The sequence below is a fragment of the Myripristis murdjan genome, chromosome 9 (genome assembly GCF_902150065.1).
Source record: "Myripristis murdjan chromosome 9, fMyrMur1.1, whole genome shotgun sequence".
Classification (NCBI taxonomy): Eukaryota; Metazoa; Chordata; class Actinopteri; order Holocentriformes; family Holocentridae; genus Myripristis; species Myripristis murdjan.
Genome location: NC_043988.1, coordinates 14645445 through 14666848, shown reverse-complemented (window position 1 = coordinate 14666848; position 21404 = coordinate 14645445). Strand labels below are relative to the sequence as shown.

At 44.2% G+C, this 21404-nt stretch overlaps 1 protein-coding gene across 2 annotated transcripts in view; it reads right to left on the bottom strand.

Annotated features, from left to right (window-relative positions):
- The window catches only part of arb2a (ARB2 cotranscriptional regulator A), a 176937-nt gene that overhangs the window by 93627 nt on the left and 61906 nt on the right, over positions 1 to 21404 (bottom strand). For both annotated transcript variants that reach the window (XM_030061156.1, XM_030061155.1), the window contains exon 7: positions 13423 to 13641. In XM_030061156.1, the coding sequence (XP_029917016.1) occupies positions 13423 to 13641 (219 nt within the window). The remainder of the gene's footprint in view (positions 1 to 13422; positions 13642 to 21404) is intronic.

The following is a 21404-nucleotide window of genomic DNA, read 5'->3' as shown; positions in this document are numbered from 1 at the left end:
GCAGGCAATTCCTCTCTGCCCTGCCCTTCTGCCATCAGTGTTGTGCATGTGCGTGTGTGTGCGTGTGTATGTGTGTGTGTGTGTGTGTGTGTGTGTGTGTGTGTCTGTGCGTGTTTGTGTGTGTGTGTGTGTGTGTGCGCGTGTGTGTTAGCAGGGTGCGCACAGGGGCTGGCTGAGGCAGAGTTGTCTGTCTGAAGGGCTGTGACATCAAAGTCCTTTGAAGTCTCCCTCCCCTCTCCTCCGTCATGTCACCCTTCATCTATGAAGCCCATTTCATTACACTGCCTGCCTCCCTCCCCCCCATCCCTTCTTCTCCTGCTCTTCTCTGTTGATGCCACCTGTTCTTACACTCCTCCATGTCCTCTTTTGTCCACCCCACCACCCGACACACACACACACACACACACACACACACAACACAACCCACACGCACCCTTTAATGACAGCGTCTGAAACCGAGGCAATGGAGGGGTTTCCTACATTCCAGTCCATTGTGTGTTTGTGACATTAAAGAACAACAAAAACATTTAGCAAGGAAGTCAAAAAATCAGATGCTAAATTATGGGAAAGTTCACACAACAAATATAATTTGCCCTAACAACTTCCATACCTGCTTTTTTTTTAAAACAAACAAACAAACAAACAAACAAAAAAAAAACAGGTAGACTATGCCACTGACAACGGGAACTATGTAAACTCAGCTGTCAATTTCTTTGCTTATTGACTTCTGTGAGTCTAAATGAGTCTTATTGGTCCTCACTTAAATAGACTCCTTGAAGTACATAGCAATTGTCTGAGGACAAAATAAAGCATTTTTTAAAAATTCAATAACGAAAAAGTTAGCTTGGACTCACTTGAGCAAAACCTTGTAACAGCCACCACCATCCAGCTATAAATTCATCGTAAAGTTGCCATACGGTTGGCCAGGTGAGTCTCCCTGTACTCCTGACCACATCATACCACCTTAAAACAATTAAGTGCAAATCCCTCCCACACACACATACACACACACACACACACACAAACACTACATCTTCATCTCCAGCCTCAGCGGCAGGCCTCTGCGTGATTGACTACCTGGCGTTGTAGCATAGTGAATTATCTAAACAGCATTTGCATATTGCTGCAATTATTTCCTGGGGTTAATTAGCTGCAGTGGAGCACGCCGCCCTGTGAGACCGGCTTCCTGTCACCAGCTCTCACACAGTTTCATACCTTATTTATTTATTTTTCACATTTTTCCTCACTGTCCATGCATATTTGTCCGAATGTGCATGTGTTTGCGTGTGTGTGTGTGTGTGTGTGCGCGCGCATGTATAGTCGTGTGCATCTGCCAATGCTGTCAGAATGGCATCCCCACTGCACACCTGTTGCCAGCCTCCTTCAGCCATGACTGTCAAGGGACAGTTGGAAGTGTGTATTGTTTGTGTGTGTGTGTATGTGTGCACATTGGGCATACAGTGAGCCATACTGTCCTCTTAGAGAATATAAAATGTGAATCTGCTCCCTGGACAGTCTCAAGACCAGACAGCCTCAGGATGCTGACAGCCAACTTTTATCAAAATAAAAGTGATTGATAGATAGATAGATAGATAGATAGATAGATAGATCGATAGACAGACAGATAGATAGATAGATAGATAGATAGACAGACAGAAGCATGTTGTGTAATTCTCTCACTCTGAGTGCGGTTTGACAGGTTCTCTCAGCACTGCAGTTAGTATTTACTGACATGTTGCCCAACACAATCAGACACACACCGTGACACACACGTAAATATGTGTGCACAGAACTGATGTGCATTTATTGTCAGTCATCACAGTCTCCAAAGTCCAAAGCAGACAGCTGTACTTTAATCACACAGCTACGGATGACTAAAAAATATTCAGTGAATGGAAAACTCAGTCAGTACAGAGTTTCGCTAAAGCATTCTTGAACTGAATTCATTCCCTATGGGTTAAATAAAACATTTCAATGCAAAAGTATATACACAAAGTGTGTATACACACACACACACACACACACAGTGACATGCACAGGTTTGGGCATCCCAAGTCAAGATTTCTGTTACTGTCACTAGTAAAGTGAGTAGAAGATAAGTTAAAGATGAGACATTCTTTTCAACATTTTAAGCAAGATTAGTGTATTATTTTTGTTTTGTACAATTTTCAAGTGAAAAAAGGAAAGGAGCACCATATATAAACGTTTGGCCACCCAAGAGATCTGAGCTCTCGCATAACATTTACCAAGGTCTCAGATCTTATTTAGTTTGTTAGGGCTATGGCATCTTCACAGTCAACGTTAGGAAAGGCCAGGTGATGCAAATTTCAAAGCTTTATACATACCCTTACTCCTCATACCTTGTGCCAACAATCAGCCGCCATGGGCTCCTCTAAGCAGCTGCCTAGTACTCTGAAAATTGAAATAACTGGTGCCCACAAAGCAAGAGAAGGCTATAAGAAAATAGCAAAACGTTTTCAGGTAGCTGTTTCCTCAGTTCGTAATGTAATTCAGAAATGGCAGTTAATAGGAGCTGTGGAGGTCAAGTTTAGGTCTGGGAGACCAAGAAAACTGTCTGAGAGAACTGCTCGTAGGATTGCTGGAAAGGCAAATCAAAACCCCTATTTGACTGCAAAAGACCTTCAGGAAGATTTAGCAGACGCCGGAGTGATGGTGCACTGTTCTCTTGTGCAGCAACACCTGCACAAATATGACCTTCATGGAAGAGTCAGCAGAAGAAAGCCTTTCCTGCATTCTTGCCACAAAATTCAGCGTCAGACGTTTGCAAAGGAACATTTAAACAAGCCTGATTCATTTTTGAAAAGAGTCCTTTGGACTGATGAAGTTCAAATAGAACTTTTTGGCTGCAATTAGCAAAGGTATGTTTGGAGAAAAAAAAGGGTGCAGAATTTTATGAAAAGAGCATTTCTCCAGCTGTTAAGCATGGGGCTGGATTGATGACACCCTGGCCTTGTGTTGCAGTCAGTGGCATGGGGAACATTTCACTGGCCGAGGGAAGAATGAATTTAATTAAATAACAGCATATTCTGGGAGCAAACATCACGCCATCTGTCAAAAGGTTGAAGATGAAAAGAGGATGGCTTCTACAACAGGATAATGATCCTAAACTCACCTTAAAATCTGTAATGGACAACCTCAAGAGGCGCAAGCTGAAGGTTTTGCCACGGCTCTTACAGTGCCCTGACCTAAACATCATCAAAAATCTGTGGATACCCCTCAAAAGAGCAGTGCATGCAAGATGGCCCAAGAATCTCACAAAACTAGAAGCCTTTTGCAAGGAAAAATGGGCAAAATCCCCCAAACAAGAACTGAAAGACTCTTAGCTGGCTACAAAAAGCGTTTACAAGCTGTGATACTTGCCAAAGGGGGTGTTACAAAGCACTGAACATGCAGGGTGCAGGGTCCAAACTTTTGCTTTGGGCCCTTTTCCTTTTTTAAAACTGTAAAAGATGTAAATAAAAAAAAAGTAATCTCACTTAAAATATATATAAAAAAGTGTCATCTTTAACTTTTGCCTTTTGGGAATCAGGTCATCTTTTACTCACTTAGCTACTCATAGTAACAGAAATTTTGACCTGGTGTCGCCAAATTTTTCATGACTAACACACATACACATGCACACCACATATATAATCCAAAATATCTTGGTAAACTGGCACATTAAGATTTTGCTTCACTGGAACTAAGGGGCCAAGCCCAACCCCAGAGAAACAAGCCCATGGCATTATCCCTCCTCCGCCAAACTTTACAGTTGGCACAAAGCAGTCAAGCAGGAAACGTTCTCCTGGCATTCACCAAACCCAGACTCGTCCATCAGACTACAAGATTCATCACTGCGTGATTCGTCACTCCACAGAACACATTTCCACCGCTCCAGAGTCCAGTGGTGGCAGGCTTTACACCGCTCCATCCGATGTTTGGCATTGTGTGTGCTTGGTGATGTAAGGCTTACATGCGGCAGCTTAGCCATAGAAACCCATGCCATGAAGGTCCCGGCTCACAGTTTTCGTTCTGACGTTAAAGCCAGAGGAGGTTTCGAGCTCTGCAGTTACTGAGTCAGCAGAGCGCTGGCCACTTTAACGCACTATGCACTTCAGCACTTCAGCACTCGGCGACCCCGCTCTGTAACTTTACGTGGTCTGCCACTTGGTTGCTGAGTTGCTGTGGTTCCTAAATGCTTCCACTTTACAATAAAACCACTTACAGCTGATGGTGGAATATCTAGTAGGAAAGAAATTTCACAAACAGACTTGTTGCAACAGTGGCATCCTATTACATTACTATTACATTACTATTACAGTACCCCACTGGAATTCAGTGAGCTCTTTAGCATTAGCCATTCTTTTACAAATGTTTGTAAAGGCAGACTGCATGACAAGGTGCTTTATTTTACACACCTGTGACAATGGGACTGAATCAAACACCTGAATTAAAAAATTAAGAGGTGTGTCCCAATTACTTTTTCTATATGGTGTATACACACACACACACACATATCAGTTACAACAACAATTTTGCTGCTTACATATAGCTTTACTTTTGCTTTTGTCCAACTGCTCTTTACCATCATGGTTTTTTAATTCAACATCCATCAAGACATCTGCTTTTGAGATTCATGGCTACGGGCTTCAGGAGGGGAGCTCCCGCAATTGTTTGCTCACTCCTTCAAAACTTCCACTGGCCAGAAATTCAGCAGACATTTGCAGGATGTGAGGCGTCTTACAACAACATAGTAAATATCTTCACACATACACTGGAAAAAGGCATAGATTAAAAGACTGCATTTTAAGAATCTTTACTGAAATGAAGACCACAAAAATCATATAAAGATCCTTTTTTTTTACTGAGCCATATGATTATTATGTTACATACCATTTTATTATTGCACTACAATCACAACATTACATTTCTGAATTTTAACAAACCAACAAAGGCTGCAGTCAACTATGTACAATGCAGTTTTAGTCATCAGTCCAGAGTGCTGATTAGGTGTTACAACTTACGTCACCATTAAAAAAGCTATGCCACATTATGTGTGTCGATCTACTCCACTTGGCTGTAACCAGTTCCAACTGTAGGTCATTTGTTGAACGTGTTTGCCGTTCAATTGTCCAGTTTTAAGAATTTGTTCAATTTAGCACTTTCCATTACTCAGCCGTCAGCGACTCACAATCCAGTCCAAAGACACACATACGCGCACCCACACACAAGCAGGCAGCCATGCTCTGATACATGCGCACACAAACACACACACACACACACACACACACACACACACTAACAGAAACATGCACACAAACCCACACACACTCACTCACACACACACACACATCCCCAGTTTCTTCAGAAGTTGTCCGGTCCAATTCTTGCCCTGTGTTTATTCACCGTAATGAGAAGCAGGGAGAGGAGAGGAGCGGAGTGCACTGCAGCCAGAATAACAGCCCCAACGCCAACACAAACCCAGTGTCCGACCAACACAGGAAACAATGAATCTAACAACATCAACACACTCTGACAAACAACCACTCCAGACCTCCCTGCTCCTCCCTGCTGCTCCTCCTCCCCCGCCACCCAAAAACACACAGGACTTTAGAAAACTTCTGTGGAAGCAGGAATTTCTAGCCGGGGAAGATGGTGAGGACTGGGAGTTTAGTGGATGAGAGCCATTATACTTTTCTTTTTTTTTTTTTACTCTCAGAAACTTTTCAACGAGAGCCAGCAGTGTCAGGACGGTGTCACGGGATCCCTAAACAGCTTTATTGGGTTTCGGACTATTTTGTTTGGGCAGTGCTGGTTTCAATCTAGCAAATATGTCAATAACTATTTCAAAGTGTTAGAGCGAGCGCTAAAGCATATTGAAAAGTAATACAAACACACATCAAACAAATATTCCCCCAGAGTTGTTCCCTCCCGCATACTAAGAGGTGGAAACAAATTTCTGCTCAAACACTCGGGTGCTCATACACACACACACACACACACACGCACACACACACGCACACACCAACCCTGACTGGCTAAGCGACCTCTCCCTCCCTCTCTCAGGCCACACACTGTGTAAACCCACCTGCAGCCTCAGTCATTAGACTATTTAATATGTCCTGATCAGCATGGAACAGGAATGTTTTCATTTGGCCTAATGATTAAATATTAAATAAGCAATGTACGTAATTACATGTTTGGTATTAGCGCAAAGGTTATTAGACTGAGTTTATGAGTGTGTGTGTGTGCGAGTCTGTGTTTGTGAGCTCGTACCAGTCCGCGCATTTCAATGCACACTATTAAAAAGTGGACCTCAGCGACACCTGTTTGCAATTGCATTCTAATCAATGTCTGGGACGTGCACTCCTCCGCCACCACTTTTTCCTTTCCCCCCTCCTCCTCCTCCTCCCCCCTCCCTCCCGTCTTTGTTTCTTTCGTTACTCTCTTCTAAGGCAGACAGAGAGCTGAAGTTAGCTAGAAGCTGTCTGGGAACTGATGGGTCTGGTAGAGTGGGGGAAAGGAAGGTATGGAGCAAATTAGCAGCAGAGATGGGAAAATAATGACTGTGGCATTGCAGGTAATTAGCAGGTATAGTACCTATGGAGAGTTGGGAATATAATGATGTGAGAAAGAGACAGAGAAAAGGGAGAATGAGGTGAAAAACGTGCGCGAGACTAACAAGAGGGGGTGACTGTGTGTGTGTGTGTGTGTGTATAGGGGAGAGAGAGAGAGAGAGAGAGAAAGAGAGGGAGGGTATGTGTGGGTGTGTCATTGTACTTTGCTGGTGGGGTTCGGGGGTATATGTGAAAAAACGTGTGTATGTGCGAGAGAGAAAGAAAGTTAGAGAGACGGCAAGAAAGAGAGAAAGAGAGAGGGAGAGGCAGAGCCAGAGAAAGGAGAAAAACTATACCGTACATGTCATCCCACGTGCAGATTAGCGTGCTCAGACTGTATACAATAAAATAGCATGACCTTGGCGGGGTCAGTCTGCTCTGACAATATTTGCCAGGGCATTGTTTCAAATCAATAACTCATTAACAAAGTACAAAGGAAGTTGCTGTGGGTTTGTGAGATTCTTTATTAGAAAAGAGCGGCTGCGGGCCAGAAAGGTCATCGCTGTGACATCTCGGCTAGCCTTGCGCTGCCGCCCGGATTGTCAGGTGAAATTACTGCGAGCCATTAATTGACATAAGGCAAAGGAGAGCGGGCAGGTGGACAAGGCTGTGTTTGTTCCAGGATGACCCTGAGGTGCTGTGCGTGTGTGTGTGTGTGTGCGTCTGTGTGTGTGAGTGAGAGAGAGAGAGTGAGAGAGAGACAGAGACAGAGAGGGAGAGAAAAAGAGTCAGACAGAGAGAAAGGGAGAGAGGGAGTGAGAGGGAGGGAGGGAGAGAGGGAGAGAGTGAGAGAGAGAGTCTATGTCTGTATGCGGGTCAGTTGCGGGTTGTGTGCAGACAGGAAGAGAGAGAGAGCAAGAGAGAGAAAGAGAGCTGGCTCAGTGGGTGGGGGGCGTGCAAGGGAGGGCAGGATGGATGTGTTTGATGGTTGACCTGACTAGAAGATTGGGAGCAGGGATCTGAGACTGGCTACACTGGTTCTGCCCTAAGCAAACACACACGCACACACACACACACACGCGCACACACACACACACACACACACACACACACACACACACACACACACACACACACACACACAAAGGCATGTACTCACACACATGCGCTCACACACACACATATACACAAACACATACTGCAGGTATTAAACATCCCGACATACACATACACACACAAGCTCATAACACATATCCAAATATGCTCACACACATCGATGAGCACAAAATCTACCACATCAGCAAAATGTGGAACAGTTTAACTACCAAAAAAAAAAAAATGTATGGATGATTCTTTTAACATTACGTTTTAATCTCTTTCAATCTCTTTGAACCGCTTTGAACCTGTCAGCGTTCCAGCAGGACATCTAAACAATTTAATGCTCAACAAAAAAAGTGATCCTTTCATATCGAGGTCCACGAGGCAAAATCACTTCAAATGTGAGTCTACAGCTTAATGAAAGTCAACTTATGGGTTGAAGCATGAAAAGTTTAAAATTCTCTGATCTACCAGGCCCACCAACATGCATACATTAGTGAAGCCAAGTATGTCCAATTATACAGTAAATTCATCAAACACAAGAACATATTTCTGTGTTTAAAACCCTCTACACAACACAGCACACTTGTAACAGACCTAATAAATATAGCTCTTACACCCAGCTACATGCACAAACGTGTAAACGCTCTCTCTCTCTCTCTCTCTCTTTCTCGCTCTCCCTCACACATACACAAAGATGGCATCTAGCCAATTCATTCGCTGCAGCATGCAGGTGAGCTGCCCTCTAGTCCTGGCCACTGACCTCTTCTCTGACCAAGTTCAGAGGTTAATCAAGTACCTACCTGTCCTTGGATATGCTGAGCCTTACTTCACAGTACAACCGCAGGTCAGAGGCCAAACAAATCCTGTCTGTATAATTGCCCTGGGGCCACCGATTGGGACAAAGGGGTGAAGGTGACAAAGCAGGCCCATAGAGAAATACTGTAGCACCAAGAGGAATGCAATTATCTGTGTGTGTGTGTGTGTGTGTGTGTGTGTGTGTGTGTGTGTGTGTGTGTGTGTGTATTATTCTGAGTGTGTGCGTATGTTAATACTTATGATCAAGTTTGTGGGTGTGCATGTGTGAGTAAATGGACCTCTGTGAATCCTCAGGGTGTTTTGTAGTACATTGTGGACATGTGGAAAAAGCACATCCGCTAAACACAGACAAGGACAAGGATCCCAGCCAGCCCCTGCAGACAGCTGCAGCGGGGAGCACAGGTCAGACACAAGGCCTACATAACTGATGCCTCCTGACACACATATCACACACACTGTGCGGGCCCACAACATCAAGATCGGCACAAGACACACCCCTGTCTCCGTCCCGCATTGGTCAAAAATTAATCTTAAGAATCCAGAGTGTGGACTGAAAACAGAAGGACTTTGCATGGCATGAAATGGAAACACCGCAAGGTTTAGAGATGGGAAACTTTTAAAAACACTGTGAGGCCAAGCCACAATACATATAATCAAATGAGCATGCGCTGGGCTTGTGTAAGTCTACTAAATGGACAAACAATGAGGTTTAGCTCTAGGTCTTCCTTTAAAAGGGAAGGAAAATATCCCCGAGACACGATACAAGGGTTCGAGTGTGTGTGTTTGCTATTCGGCGATTACATGGTATGAAACAATAAGGTACAATAAAAAGAGTCTTATTGTCCTGCCCGTAACAGAGCATCTTGTTTGGCATCTAACCCGAGACAATGAGCAGAAATAGCTAATTACAGGGGGATAAACAATGTCCTGAGTGAAAACACTGGCACACTGAAGTGCCCTGATACTTCTTCCCCATTGTGCCACGATTGTGCCAAACAGATAACGCTAGAGAACGGCAGAGAGATGTCACGGCGAAAGTATTCGACATCCTCAGGCCTCAATCATAGATATCTCACATTTTTGAAGTTGTGCTTGTGCTCGAGAGCTGACTATAGCGACAGAGAAAGCAAAGAAAAAGTAGCCTCAATCTGCTACTTCAAAACACTATAGGAGTGAGGGCCTCTCTGTGTCTCTCTCTCTCCCTCTCTGAACATTTAAGAAACGTAACAATGTGAGATGTTAAAAGGAGAGGCAAAAAAAAAAAAAAAAATAGTGGAGAGAGAAAGAGAGGAGAGAGAGAGAGAGAGAGAGAAGGAGAGAGAGAGAAGTATTCCAGTCATTTATAAAAATAAGTGGTGCTTAAAGAAAGGCGCAGCTCTGTTTTTTGTCCCCTTTGCTCTTTTTTTTCCTTCTTCTTTCCAGGGCCTGCTGGCCTAATCCCAGCCAGCCAGCCTTGGGTGAACTCTTTGGAAGCTTCTTAAGCCCATGAATGTGCCTTTTGTTCCTGCCATTCCTCCGCTTGGCTGACAGAAAATAGCTAACTGGATTACTGCTAAAATTCAGAGTAAAGTGAACTCCCAAACTTCTATATGGCAAAGTGCTAAGAAAGTGCCCCTCCTTCCCCTCTACTACCCTCACCAGCATCCCTCCTATCAGTCTTTCTATCCCTCCATCCCTCCTTCTGTCCTCTTTCCTTCTCTCCCTCCTCCGCCGACATCCCCCTAAACATGGGGTAGTGGTGTGTGATCTGGAGGAGAGGAGAGGAGAGGGATTAGATAAGGTTGAGAGGTTGCACACTATGAACCCAAGGCTAAAAAGTAAGAATCCTAAAAGCAGTTAAGAGCTTATTAATGTGTGTAAGGAAGCGTATTAATCAACTCAACTCTATCTGGGGGCCCGGAATATGTGCACGCGTGAGTGTGTGTGTGTGTGTGTGCGTCAGTCTCTCTGAGTTGGTGTACTATAAAAGTGAATTTAATTTAATTGTATGATTCTGTGTGTGTGTGTATGTGTGTGTGTGTGTGTGCAGCTGCGTGCAGGTGGTCCTGCAACTCTAACAGTGGGGGTTAGGGAGGGAGGTGTAGGATTTGAAAGGGTTTGTGTGTGTGTGTGTGTGTGTGTGTGTGTGTGTGTGTGTTGGAGGTTGCAGCTAAAATAGATGAAAATAGCCCTGCTAAAGAGGTTTGATTTGATCCCCCACCCACCCTGACTAAGAGAGGTGAAGAAGAAAGACACCCTCATAAGAATCACAGCGCAGCCGCACACACACACACACACACACACACACACACACACACACACACACAAAGATCTTACTTCACCTCTTTTTTCCCCCTACCTCCTTTACTCTTTTCTCTGTGTGCCAGTATGTGGGTATGTATGCGTGTGTGTGTGTGTTTGTGTGACAGCTTACTCTGAGGCGGACAGAGGCGGAGCAGTGGAGGGTAAAGCCGTGCAGAGGAGGAGGCGTGGACGATAGAGAGGGGAGGTCACACACACTAACATCCTGCTGACTCCAGGGTCAAAGGTCAGAGTTCAGAGGGCACACAGACAGACCAAACACGGTGCCTCGCTCATCCTTATCCCCGGTTTTGCGAATCCCTTCATTTAGGGACAAAGTGTATTTGGCTGGAAACTCTAAACCCTCTCTGTGCCTCTCATCTTTCCGGTTAACGAGCATAATTTTGTATTAGCCTCGTCTGAAAAACACAGCAAAATTTACATCCATCCATCTCTCTATCCTTCCATCACCTAAAAGAACCACAATACTGAACTGCACTAGTGTTTGCGGCTAAATGAATGATCAATATCAGAAAGAAAAACAATGAACTGAAGTGGCACTGGGCCGGTGTGGTGTTTTCTTCAATCCAAACTACTTAAATCAGCCGTCCTGAGTTCAATCTCACAGACACAGCTGGAAAAGCCAAGATGGTGTTTAACTGCACAGTAAAACAGAGACACTGTGGCCTGATACAGACACAGCACCGCCGCTGCCTGCTGCCCTTGTCTCAACGCATCTGGCCCTGTCCAACATGCATTATGCAGGCACGGGGAAAGCAAGGCGAGGCCAATATCCAAATGCGAATAATATTGCACACTCCCCGGTAGAATAGTGAAACCTTGGTTGGGACCGCGCTAACGATCTCACGCTGCTAGTGTTACGGAGAGTAAAAGGTTTCAGGCAAGAGGAGGGAGAGAGCAGACAGAGAGAGAGAGTAGGAAAGGAAGAGGCTGAAGTGAGATAAGAGAGAGAAAGAGAGAGAAAAGAATGAAGAGAGAGATCATTATGTGATTTAAGGAGTCCTTCAAGGTACACCTTCAAGTTAAAACATTTATTAAGGTATTAATATGAGCTGCTCCACCTCATCTCAAGTCTGAGAGGACACGGGCGGCCCTGTCACACGCGCACACACACCTCGAAATCACCATGACAAACAAACGTGAAAAGAAAAACAGTGACCAATTCAATCAATCAAAAAAAAAAAAAAAAAAAAGATAAAACAAAATAGTTTACTAAATAAGTGCAACAAATGAGTTATTAACCAAAAATCCTCTGTAATATAGGTGGTTTGATGGGGAAACCAGCGCACATTTATGGCAGCGTAGTAGAGTAAGATAGCACTGCGGCTAATTATCCCTTATTAGACTGTGTGTAAAGGTACTGTCATGGGGGTGAGAGAAAAAAGCCTGCGTTGACAGCTCACACACCGCCTGTTAGTCCCACAGCAGCCCTAACTCTTGTCAGACACCAGAGACTGACGTCTTTCACACACACACACACACACACACACACACACACACACACACACACACACACACACACACACACACACACACACACAAACACCCACCCACACGCTCAAACGTACACGCATTACTGTGACGCTACTGCCATCAACCGAAGTAAGATAATCAATATCATGCCTCTCAAATCAAAACTTGCAACAGGAAAACTTACAGTTACATTTTTTTTTTATCATCTTACTGAATGAGAGGCCCTTAAGAAGCAAGGACAGTGTTAAATGTGGTGCTAAATTGCCTGGACCTTGCTGAAGTGGCAAAACAAGCATTTCGACGGCAGGGGCCAAAACAAAAGCCATCTATGAAGAACAGAACATTGTTTTCAGCTCTCATCACGACCGGCCATATTTATTTTAATAATGGATCTGGATTCATGCAAAGGGGTTCATTTCCTTTGTTTGACCACATAGTTAACTGGTCGAGCTAGGTGCCTCGAGGTGTGTGTGTGCGCGTGTGTGATTAGGGGGTGCGCGGTCAGCGTAGCATGATAAGAATGTTGCAGTGTGTTTGCAGAGTGTGTGTTAGGGAGATAATAATCCCAGCGGTCAACAAAATGTGAAGGGCCAGAGCTGCACCGACTGACCGGCCGGCCCACCATCTGAGAGAGAGAGAGCACGAGGGAGAGAGAAAGAGGGAGAGAAAGGGAAAGAGAGAGAGAGAGAGAGAGAGAGAGGGAGGGAGGATAGCCATGCGGTTAACACTTGCTCACTGAGAGGCGACTGGAGCACGGCCAACCTCTTCACACACAGGCTGACCACACAAGAGCCTCTCTTTCTCCCCTCTCCCTCCCTGCCTTCCTTCCCTCCCTCGTTACCTAACATTTCCTTCCTCCCTTGCAGCCTCGGTGAAGCGCCTCCTCTCTCTCGTCTCCGCCCTTCTCGCCTCCTCTCTCTTTCTCTCTCTCTCTCCTGAACTCGCCCTGAAACCCCCCCCCACCCCTCCCTCCCGCTTTCTCACCCATGTCTCTTTTCCCACCTTCCTCCCGATCCCAAACTCTCACTCCATCCTCCTCCCCCATCATTGCGTGCATCCATCCCTCTGTCCCTCAACTCCGGCAACCCTTCCTTTTCTCTCTCTCTTTCTCCCTCTCTTCACTCCCTCCATACATCCCGCCCTCTGTCCCTCCATCCTTCCCTCTGCCACGCACCCGTATGGGGATCCGCTCGGTCTCTCGCTCCTTCTGTGGGTTGCGGTACTTCTCGTAGAATTCTCTCTTCTTCTTGCCCTCTTTGTCGTCTTTGCGCTCCCTCTTTTCGGCGGGTTCATCCAAGGGTTCAGGAGGAGAGGGCAGTGGAGAGGACTTGGCTGGCTTTTCCACCTCCAAGTAGTTCTCGTTGGGGTTCAGCACCATCACGCCGTAGCCCTCCTAGAAGACAGAGGACACAGAGCCAAACATGCATTACAAGCCAGGACAAATCGCATCAGCGGCGTTTACATGACTTTTTGTTTGTTAATATATAATTTCAGAACCATAATATTATATGGGAGCCACATGCAATAAATTAAAAGTTAAAAATATAATAAATAAATAAGACAGATCGATAAATAGAGACAGATAGATAGACACATAGATAAATAGAATTCTGCCATAATCATATTTATTTCTTTCCTGCAAAAAACATCGAACAATATCTTCCCACATGCAGAAAATGACACATCTCTCCATAGGCACTTGTGATTTTTTTTTTTTTTTTTTATTTCCAGAAAAGTTGTGAATTTTTTGTTTTGTTTTGTTGTTGTTGTTAATGTCAATATTAACTCTGAAAAAAAAAAAAAAAAAAAAACTCCTATACAAACTACAGAGAAGTGCATGTTTACAGTGCTCTCTGACTGCCATGAAGCTCAGCGACCTTCCTGCTCGCTCTGCTCGGGCTGAAAGTGTGCGAGAAAAAGCTCAGCACTGGATATCCCCAAGCAAATAATACCAGAGCAATTCTTAAAAGATCCAGATTGGTAGATTACTGCGGGTAAAGATGCAAATCCAGACAGAAAGAAGAGGGCAGAGAAAAGAAATAAGAGAGACTGTGTGTCACTGCAGGGACACGGCTGAGAACTAACTGGGGGATTGGAATTCAGCGACGCCGGTTTCAGCCGGAGAGGAGCATTTAGTGACTCCAAAGGCCATGTGTCACTTAATATCAAACCCAATCGATCCCACCATCCCTCAACTTAAGAGTTAGCTGCAACTGCATCTACCACTGTTTGGATGTGTGTGTGTGTGAGACCTGAAACTTCTACTCACGACACTCCAGATAAAACCACGCATAGATGTGGCATTTCAAAATCAAAACGAAAATGACAAAAATGAAAAATTAAATACAGGCTAATTTCAGGAAAATGGTTTTTGAATAATAACTGACGATCATTACACAACTGGCGTTTTTACCAATCAAAGACGACGTGTGCGAGTTAAAACAAAGAAAAAAGAAAAAGAAAAAAAAAAAAACGTGAAGTGGAATAACAGAGAGGAAATGTATTGTGGAGGAGGGGAAGTTTTCCTGCAGCCTTTAGTGACTTCTTCAACTTCTGAAGCCGTTTTAATTAACTATGTTTATTGTCCCAAGCACTCTGAAACTAAAGAAGGAAATGGATGGATTCCTGTTCCACTGTGCTTGCACTTAACGTACACAACTCCCACTGTGAATACACGCACACACACGCACACACATATACACACAGACACCGCAAGACTCAAACTTACAGGTACCCGCCTGCGCAATCGCACACAGACACACACAGACACACACAGACGCACACTCAGGAGTAGGAAGATATCAGTGCTGACAAAAAGGCCTTTAGGAGATGTGAAAGGGAGTTAAGAGAGGCAATGTCGCTCAGTTTCCTCCGCAAGTTGCCATCACACACCCTGTCTGCTCAAGGCGGCAAGTCTCCTCTTCCTTAATAAGTGTTAACACAATGTGCTTGTCTTCCGTTGATGCGGCGTGTGTGTGTCCCTCCTGTGCCCATCGACGTCAAACCCGCCACACACCCCTTCCCTCAGCACCTGCCGTGTGTTGACAACAGCAAAATGACACTTTCTCACTTATCCAGATTATAAAATTACTCTTATTCTCACCCCCTTTCAAATTCAGACGTGGCTGTTCTTGCCGAACTGAACTTATGTAAGTAAAATTTAACACTCATAAATGAGACAAAAAAAAAAATAATTACCATTTGTGAGTGATAATGAAAATGGACATAGTCAAATTTGAAATTACTAAATTAAACCTACTGTGGCCATGTGTTTCATAAAAATAAATTGATACATAAATTACAAAAATCATTCAGCTTCTTGAATGTGCATTGAAATTTATACACATGCATTTTGAGATTATCTTTTTTATCATTTATAGTTTTTCAGGATTTCATTTTCAAGGTAGATTTGAAATTAATAAATAAAAAGTGAAGTGACACAAGAATACCATCTTTACGGATCACACTGCTGTTTCTTTTCTAGATGTCAAGTTCTGCATGGGAATTCTACTTGGATGATTTCATGAAAACCTGGGTTTTCTTGAGTTTGTGTGTGTGTGTATGTGTGTGTGCGCGCGCGTGTGTGTGTATGTACGTCAGGGAGCAATGAGAGGAGTAATGGGTCAGGAGCCATTAAGATGACTTATTTCAGGAAACATTTCCAGATAGATGTTACAGGTTAAGAAACGCACAGGCAAATGGATGAATAGATGGCTGGATGAAGAGAGAAGGCAGGAGAGGGAGGGACAAGAGCAAAGGAGAGAGAAACACACAGAGACAGAGAGAAAGAGAGAGAGCGAGAGAGAGAGAGAGAGAGAGAGAGAGAGAGAGAGAAGGAGTGACAGAGAGGAAGCCGGAGAGAGAAAGATGCAGACCAAGCAGACCCACACCAGCTTTGTGCCACTGCCCACTGGTGGCAGCCTGATAAAACAACTGACAAGATCAGCTCAGTAAGTGACAATATTATCTTAAATGAGGATATAATGAAATTTATTGAACCAATACTTAAATACTGTACAGTAAAAAAATGATACATTTAATATGTAAAGAAAACAAAGCAACAATTAACAATGCACAAAATGTTAAATATTGCACTGTAAATGACAGATCTGGCCAGTTTTAATGATGGGACTAAATGACGGAAAGAACAGGAAGAGCCCACTGAACTCAATCACGGTCACACCCCTTTGTGTGTGTCTCCCCTTTCATCCTCTCCTGGTTCATGAGGCCAAAAGTTAATGGTTTAACAACACTGCTCCAAGTGTTGTGATGCTAACCGTGAGTGGCCTAAAACCCTGTCTGGTCGTCAGTGCCCTTACGCCAGCCCTCGCTGGTCAATAACCCTCCCTGGCCTTAAGCATACTAATGCTAACCTCAAGTGGCCTGGCTCCTAGCCTTCAGCATGCTTATGCTAACCCTGAGTGGCCTATACAGCCTGTGGCCTCTCCTTTAGAGGGGGCTAACACGGCTATCCGGGCTAACGGTGCTAACAGTGCTAACCCTTTCAGCTGTCCAGTCACCCAGAAGGACATCGCTGTAAAGGGGACCAGTGTCCTCATCATACTTAGTCTGGCGCGACAGGGCCGCCGAGTTCACCTCCACGTCGGAAACCATCATTTATACGAACACTGAGAGGTCTATGTTGGTGTCAGGACAACACTGCTCTGCCTGCCTCCACACTTCCTCCGCTTGTTCTTCCCTCTAACCACAGCACACAACACAGCTTTCAACAATGACTCTGATGGACTGAAAGAAAAAATAAATTATGAACACACTTGCTTGACAATTATTGCTACATTTTTTTACTTCAATTAGAATGGAAGATCTAAAATCATTAAACAAATTTGACTCATGTTTTTTGGTGATTTAATATTGTATATTGTTTTGATAAAATGTAATTCATTTTTTGCACAATTGTTTTGTTGATATAAATTTAAAAAAAAAATTCAAGCATAAAAATATGTGGCGATATGCAGATTAAACAGCAGAGTGTCAGCGCTTTCAGAAAATCCCACAGAACTAATTTGCTAATGATCATCTTTTTTTTTTTTTTTTTTTTTTTGCCTGTGTGACAGCTGAAACTCTGTGCTATACAACCTGTTAGAGTTAGGTCATTTGGTCTTTGTGTAGTAAGCTAACTGTTAAGTCTCTCCCCTCACAGACACACACACACACACACACACACAGACTGACAGCACTGTGTAAGCCCGATCTTTGTGTTGTGCTGTGATGTGCTGTCAAAGTGTGAATCTTACACACATGCACGTTGCAAGCTTTGGATCACCCAGCTTTTATATCACTAAATCTCTCTCTCACACATCTCTAACATTGGGTCACTTTGCCTTTGTCCTATACACACACACTGTCTCAGACAAAAACACACACACACAGTCCTCTAGCATTGGGTCAGCTTGTCTTTCTGCTGCAGTGTGCAGGCTAAGTCTCTTCCCATGCCCTGTGGGTGCCCCTGTGCCACCACCACACTGAGTCCCTGCCCTGGGGCCAGCGGTCAAGAGGGTCACCCCGACCCCTTTGAGGGGGGGCACCCCGACCCCCTTCACCCCGCTCCGGACGCTCCTTAGCGCTCCTTTGTCGGCCTGTCCCGCACCAGATAGCACAACAATGACTGCCGCTGCTTGGGAAACTGGCGCTTGTCTCATCTCTGTGATGAAGCCCTTCCTCCGTCAGCTCACCATCTCCCTCCTTACATGCTGCATTGTGAAGCTCTTAAAATTAACTGCAAGCGCCTAATTATCAGAAAGATGTCAAATAACTAATAAACATGAAAAAAATGAAACAAACATGAGGGGATGAGAGAAAAGATTTAAGAAGTTATAATCCTGGTGTTTTATATGTATTGTTTGTGGTGTTTTATTGAAGAATTAGAGCCATGCACAGCCGTTTTAACCAGGTATTGTCTGCACTCTTTGATGACACTGTTGTGTCTCTTTGTGGTCAAATTGGATGCCGTTTGTCCACTAGCACCCTGATGGTAACAGATCATTATTTTCCCTTCCAGTCAGATCATTTAAAAGAGAGCGAGCGGTGTGTGTATATGCATGTGTGTGAGTGTGCCTGTGTGCGACTGAGTACATGACTGTGAGAGGGAGTAAATAAGATGTCCCTTTAAGACAGCAGCACCTCTATTTTTCCATTGGCGTTGTAATGAAATGAAATGTGTCTAATGTGCGGGAGTGGGGAGAGAGGCGGCCGGAGTGAGAGGGTGTTTCATCTGTGTGTGTGGAGCTCCACGAAGCTTTGATGTGAGAGCTCTCATGTAGCGAGCAGGGCTTTGGGCACAGGGAAAAGGACAGCACTTGACAGGTACAAAGCATGGCTGATAGCGGTCATGGGTGCATGCGGTAAGGAAAGTGGATGGTATGGCTGCATAAATTTGTGTGTGTGTGTGCGTCTTTGGTGAATGTGAGCATATAAATGCGCTTCAACGCACTGCATTTGTATTTTAATGCAACTGTATATGCATGTGCATGCACCTTCGCTTTAAAGAATCAGCATGTAACCTATATGCGTCCACGAAAATTGGCTCGCAGCCTTTGTTGGCAGCTTATTTTATTAGTTTTCTATCGCAGGGCTGTTAGGATCAGGGTAACCGGCGCTCCCTTTTCTCAACAAGCCTCCACTCCACTTCCTTGTTTCCGCGATACGCAGCTCCCGATTTGCTACCTCGGCTTGACTGACAAGGGGGAAAGGGTCACTCAGCATGGCTTAACCAATAAGAGGAGGAGGGGAGGGATGTCTGCAGGCTACAGTCGGGTATGAGATCTGAACGAGGCACAATGGCTGACTGAGAAGAAAGACTAAGTTGGGAAATAAGCGAGAGCAAAGCGCCGCGCCGCAATTAATGCGCATTTCGGTTGCCTCTGAAATATCTACGCCTGCCTGAAGCAACATTAAATACAAGCAACAAACTGATTACAGATGGGAGGGAGAGACAGAGATAACAAGCACTATTCTCTTATTCAATAAAGAGGTATGAAGGAGCTGAGAGGGAATGTAAATACTGTAATAAATACTCTCTCACTCTCAGTCACTCTCTTTCTCTCTCTCCCTCTCCCTCTCACTGTCAGGGCCACCCTGCTCTGGGTGACCTTGTCTGTCTCTGTCTCTACGTGAGCTTTTTCTTCATGCAGGGCCCCTTTATCCATCCGATCCCCCTCTTTTTTCTCACTTTCTTTTTTCCCACTCCCCCTCTCCCTGAGGCTCAGATACCACACAGATCGCACAGTACTGTCAGATTAAGTCACGGTGCCCCCTTTCTCATTTTAACACAGCACCAGTCGGAGACCCCCCCCACACACAGCCCCCAATACCCTCTAAACGCCCAACTATGTCTCTCTGAGAGCAGCAGGGTGGGAAAAGACTTACTGTACCATGTAGGCTATGAAAAGACATGTGGATCTTAGGGGTGATGCGAGAGGGGATGAGACAGGATGTCATCAGCCTGTCAGCACAAAATCAATCATCCTCTTCATAACTAAGGATACCCATGGGGCCATGCAGGTACTTGCACAGCACAGCTAAATGATCGCTAAATATTATTATCTTACAGTTATTTGACAAAGACAGCCAAATATGTAAAAGTTGACATGGATAACAATATGACAGGCTAATAACACAACACATGGCTCGTAGCTTAGGTAAAATACAGTGTGTTAGATTGAGTTTTTTTTTTTTTTTTTTTTTTTGGGAATCTGTTTAATGCCACATCCTGGTAGGTATGAGTAATCAATAAAACAAGCCAGAAGAACTGTTAACAAAGGAAAAGCCAAACAAACTGAAACTTCATCTCTCCACCTCCTGCAGTTAAATTTGAACAAATCGCCCACTGCATTGGGTTTCATAAAGAGTCATAAGGAGTGCACATTTACCATAATTAAGTTTCTCTAAATTTAACTTTTCATTTCAAGTTCAAAGACTTCGCTAGGTTCGGTGTTTGCTTCCACTAATGTAGTCATACACTAATTTGGTCAAAGTAAATAAGACTCCGTGGTGATGATTATCTTTTTTTCTTGATCTTAATGAGCACAAATAGTTTGGGTCAGAATAAGACGCTAACCTTTTGAGCTAGTCAAGTAGTAGCGTCTGTAATAAGAAGCAGAGTTTTTAACCTTGGCATGGATGTCTGGGCTCATTTGGATATTGTTTATATGTGGAGCTGAATATTTATAAATGAGTTCAAAGTGGAGCAGTGGGGTGGAGGAAGTGGAGAGAATAGCACAGCTTCTGATCCCCGATGCCTCAGCTTCTTTTCATGCCCACATTTACATCTCTCTCTCTGTTTCACTTTCTATTTCTCTCTTCCTGTCTCACTCTCTCTCCTCCCGACCTGTCTATTTTCAGCACCTTAGTGCAGGGATAGATGTATGAAGACACACACACAGACACTGATGAGTAACTTGCTCCATGTGATGCCGAGGCCCATCTTACTTGTCAGTTGTTTACCACACTCAACCTCTGTGAATTTGTGGGCTACTTCGCTTCGTTCAGCCAATTTGCATGCTCAGAGGATGATCCATAGGAAGTATCCAAGTCTCTGGTTGCACACTGTCACGTGAGCACATGCATACACACATGCTGACACACACACAAAGTTCGGAGGCCTGCTTCATCTGCTCTCAGCACCACACACACAGGGGGAGGTGCAGGGTTGGGGGGAGGTTGCTAGATTGGGGGTGGATGTAGCATTAATCACCGTCCAGGTGGAATTTGTCAGAGCTATCGATTGTGCAAGTAAATGTTACACAAGTCATTTGTCAACTTTTTTTTTACAGGAGACCGGCGTGTCAGTTGCAGAGACGCAACTGTGAATGTGAACTCACCAATACTGGGGTTTTAGGGCCGATGCACCCGATCTTAAATCAGCTCCATTGCCACTTAGCAACTACACATTTTACTCAGTGTACCTGAGAGAAATGTCAGAAACAATTTCCAAACATATAAAAGAAAAAAAAAAAAAGAAAAGAAATATACAAAATGCTCTATATCTCAACCAGCAATCTTCCTTGGGTAGACATCAGGTATATTGCACAATATATTAACAAATTTGTTTCAGGATAATGCAATATTAAAGTATCAAGCATGTGCTCGCTGGTTGCCACACACAGTGCAGTAAGAAGGCAGGTGAGAGTCCTCGGC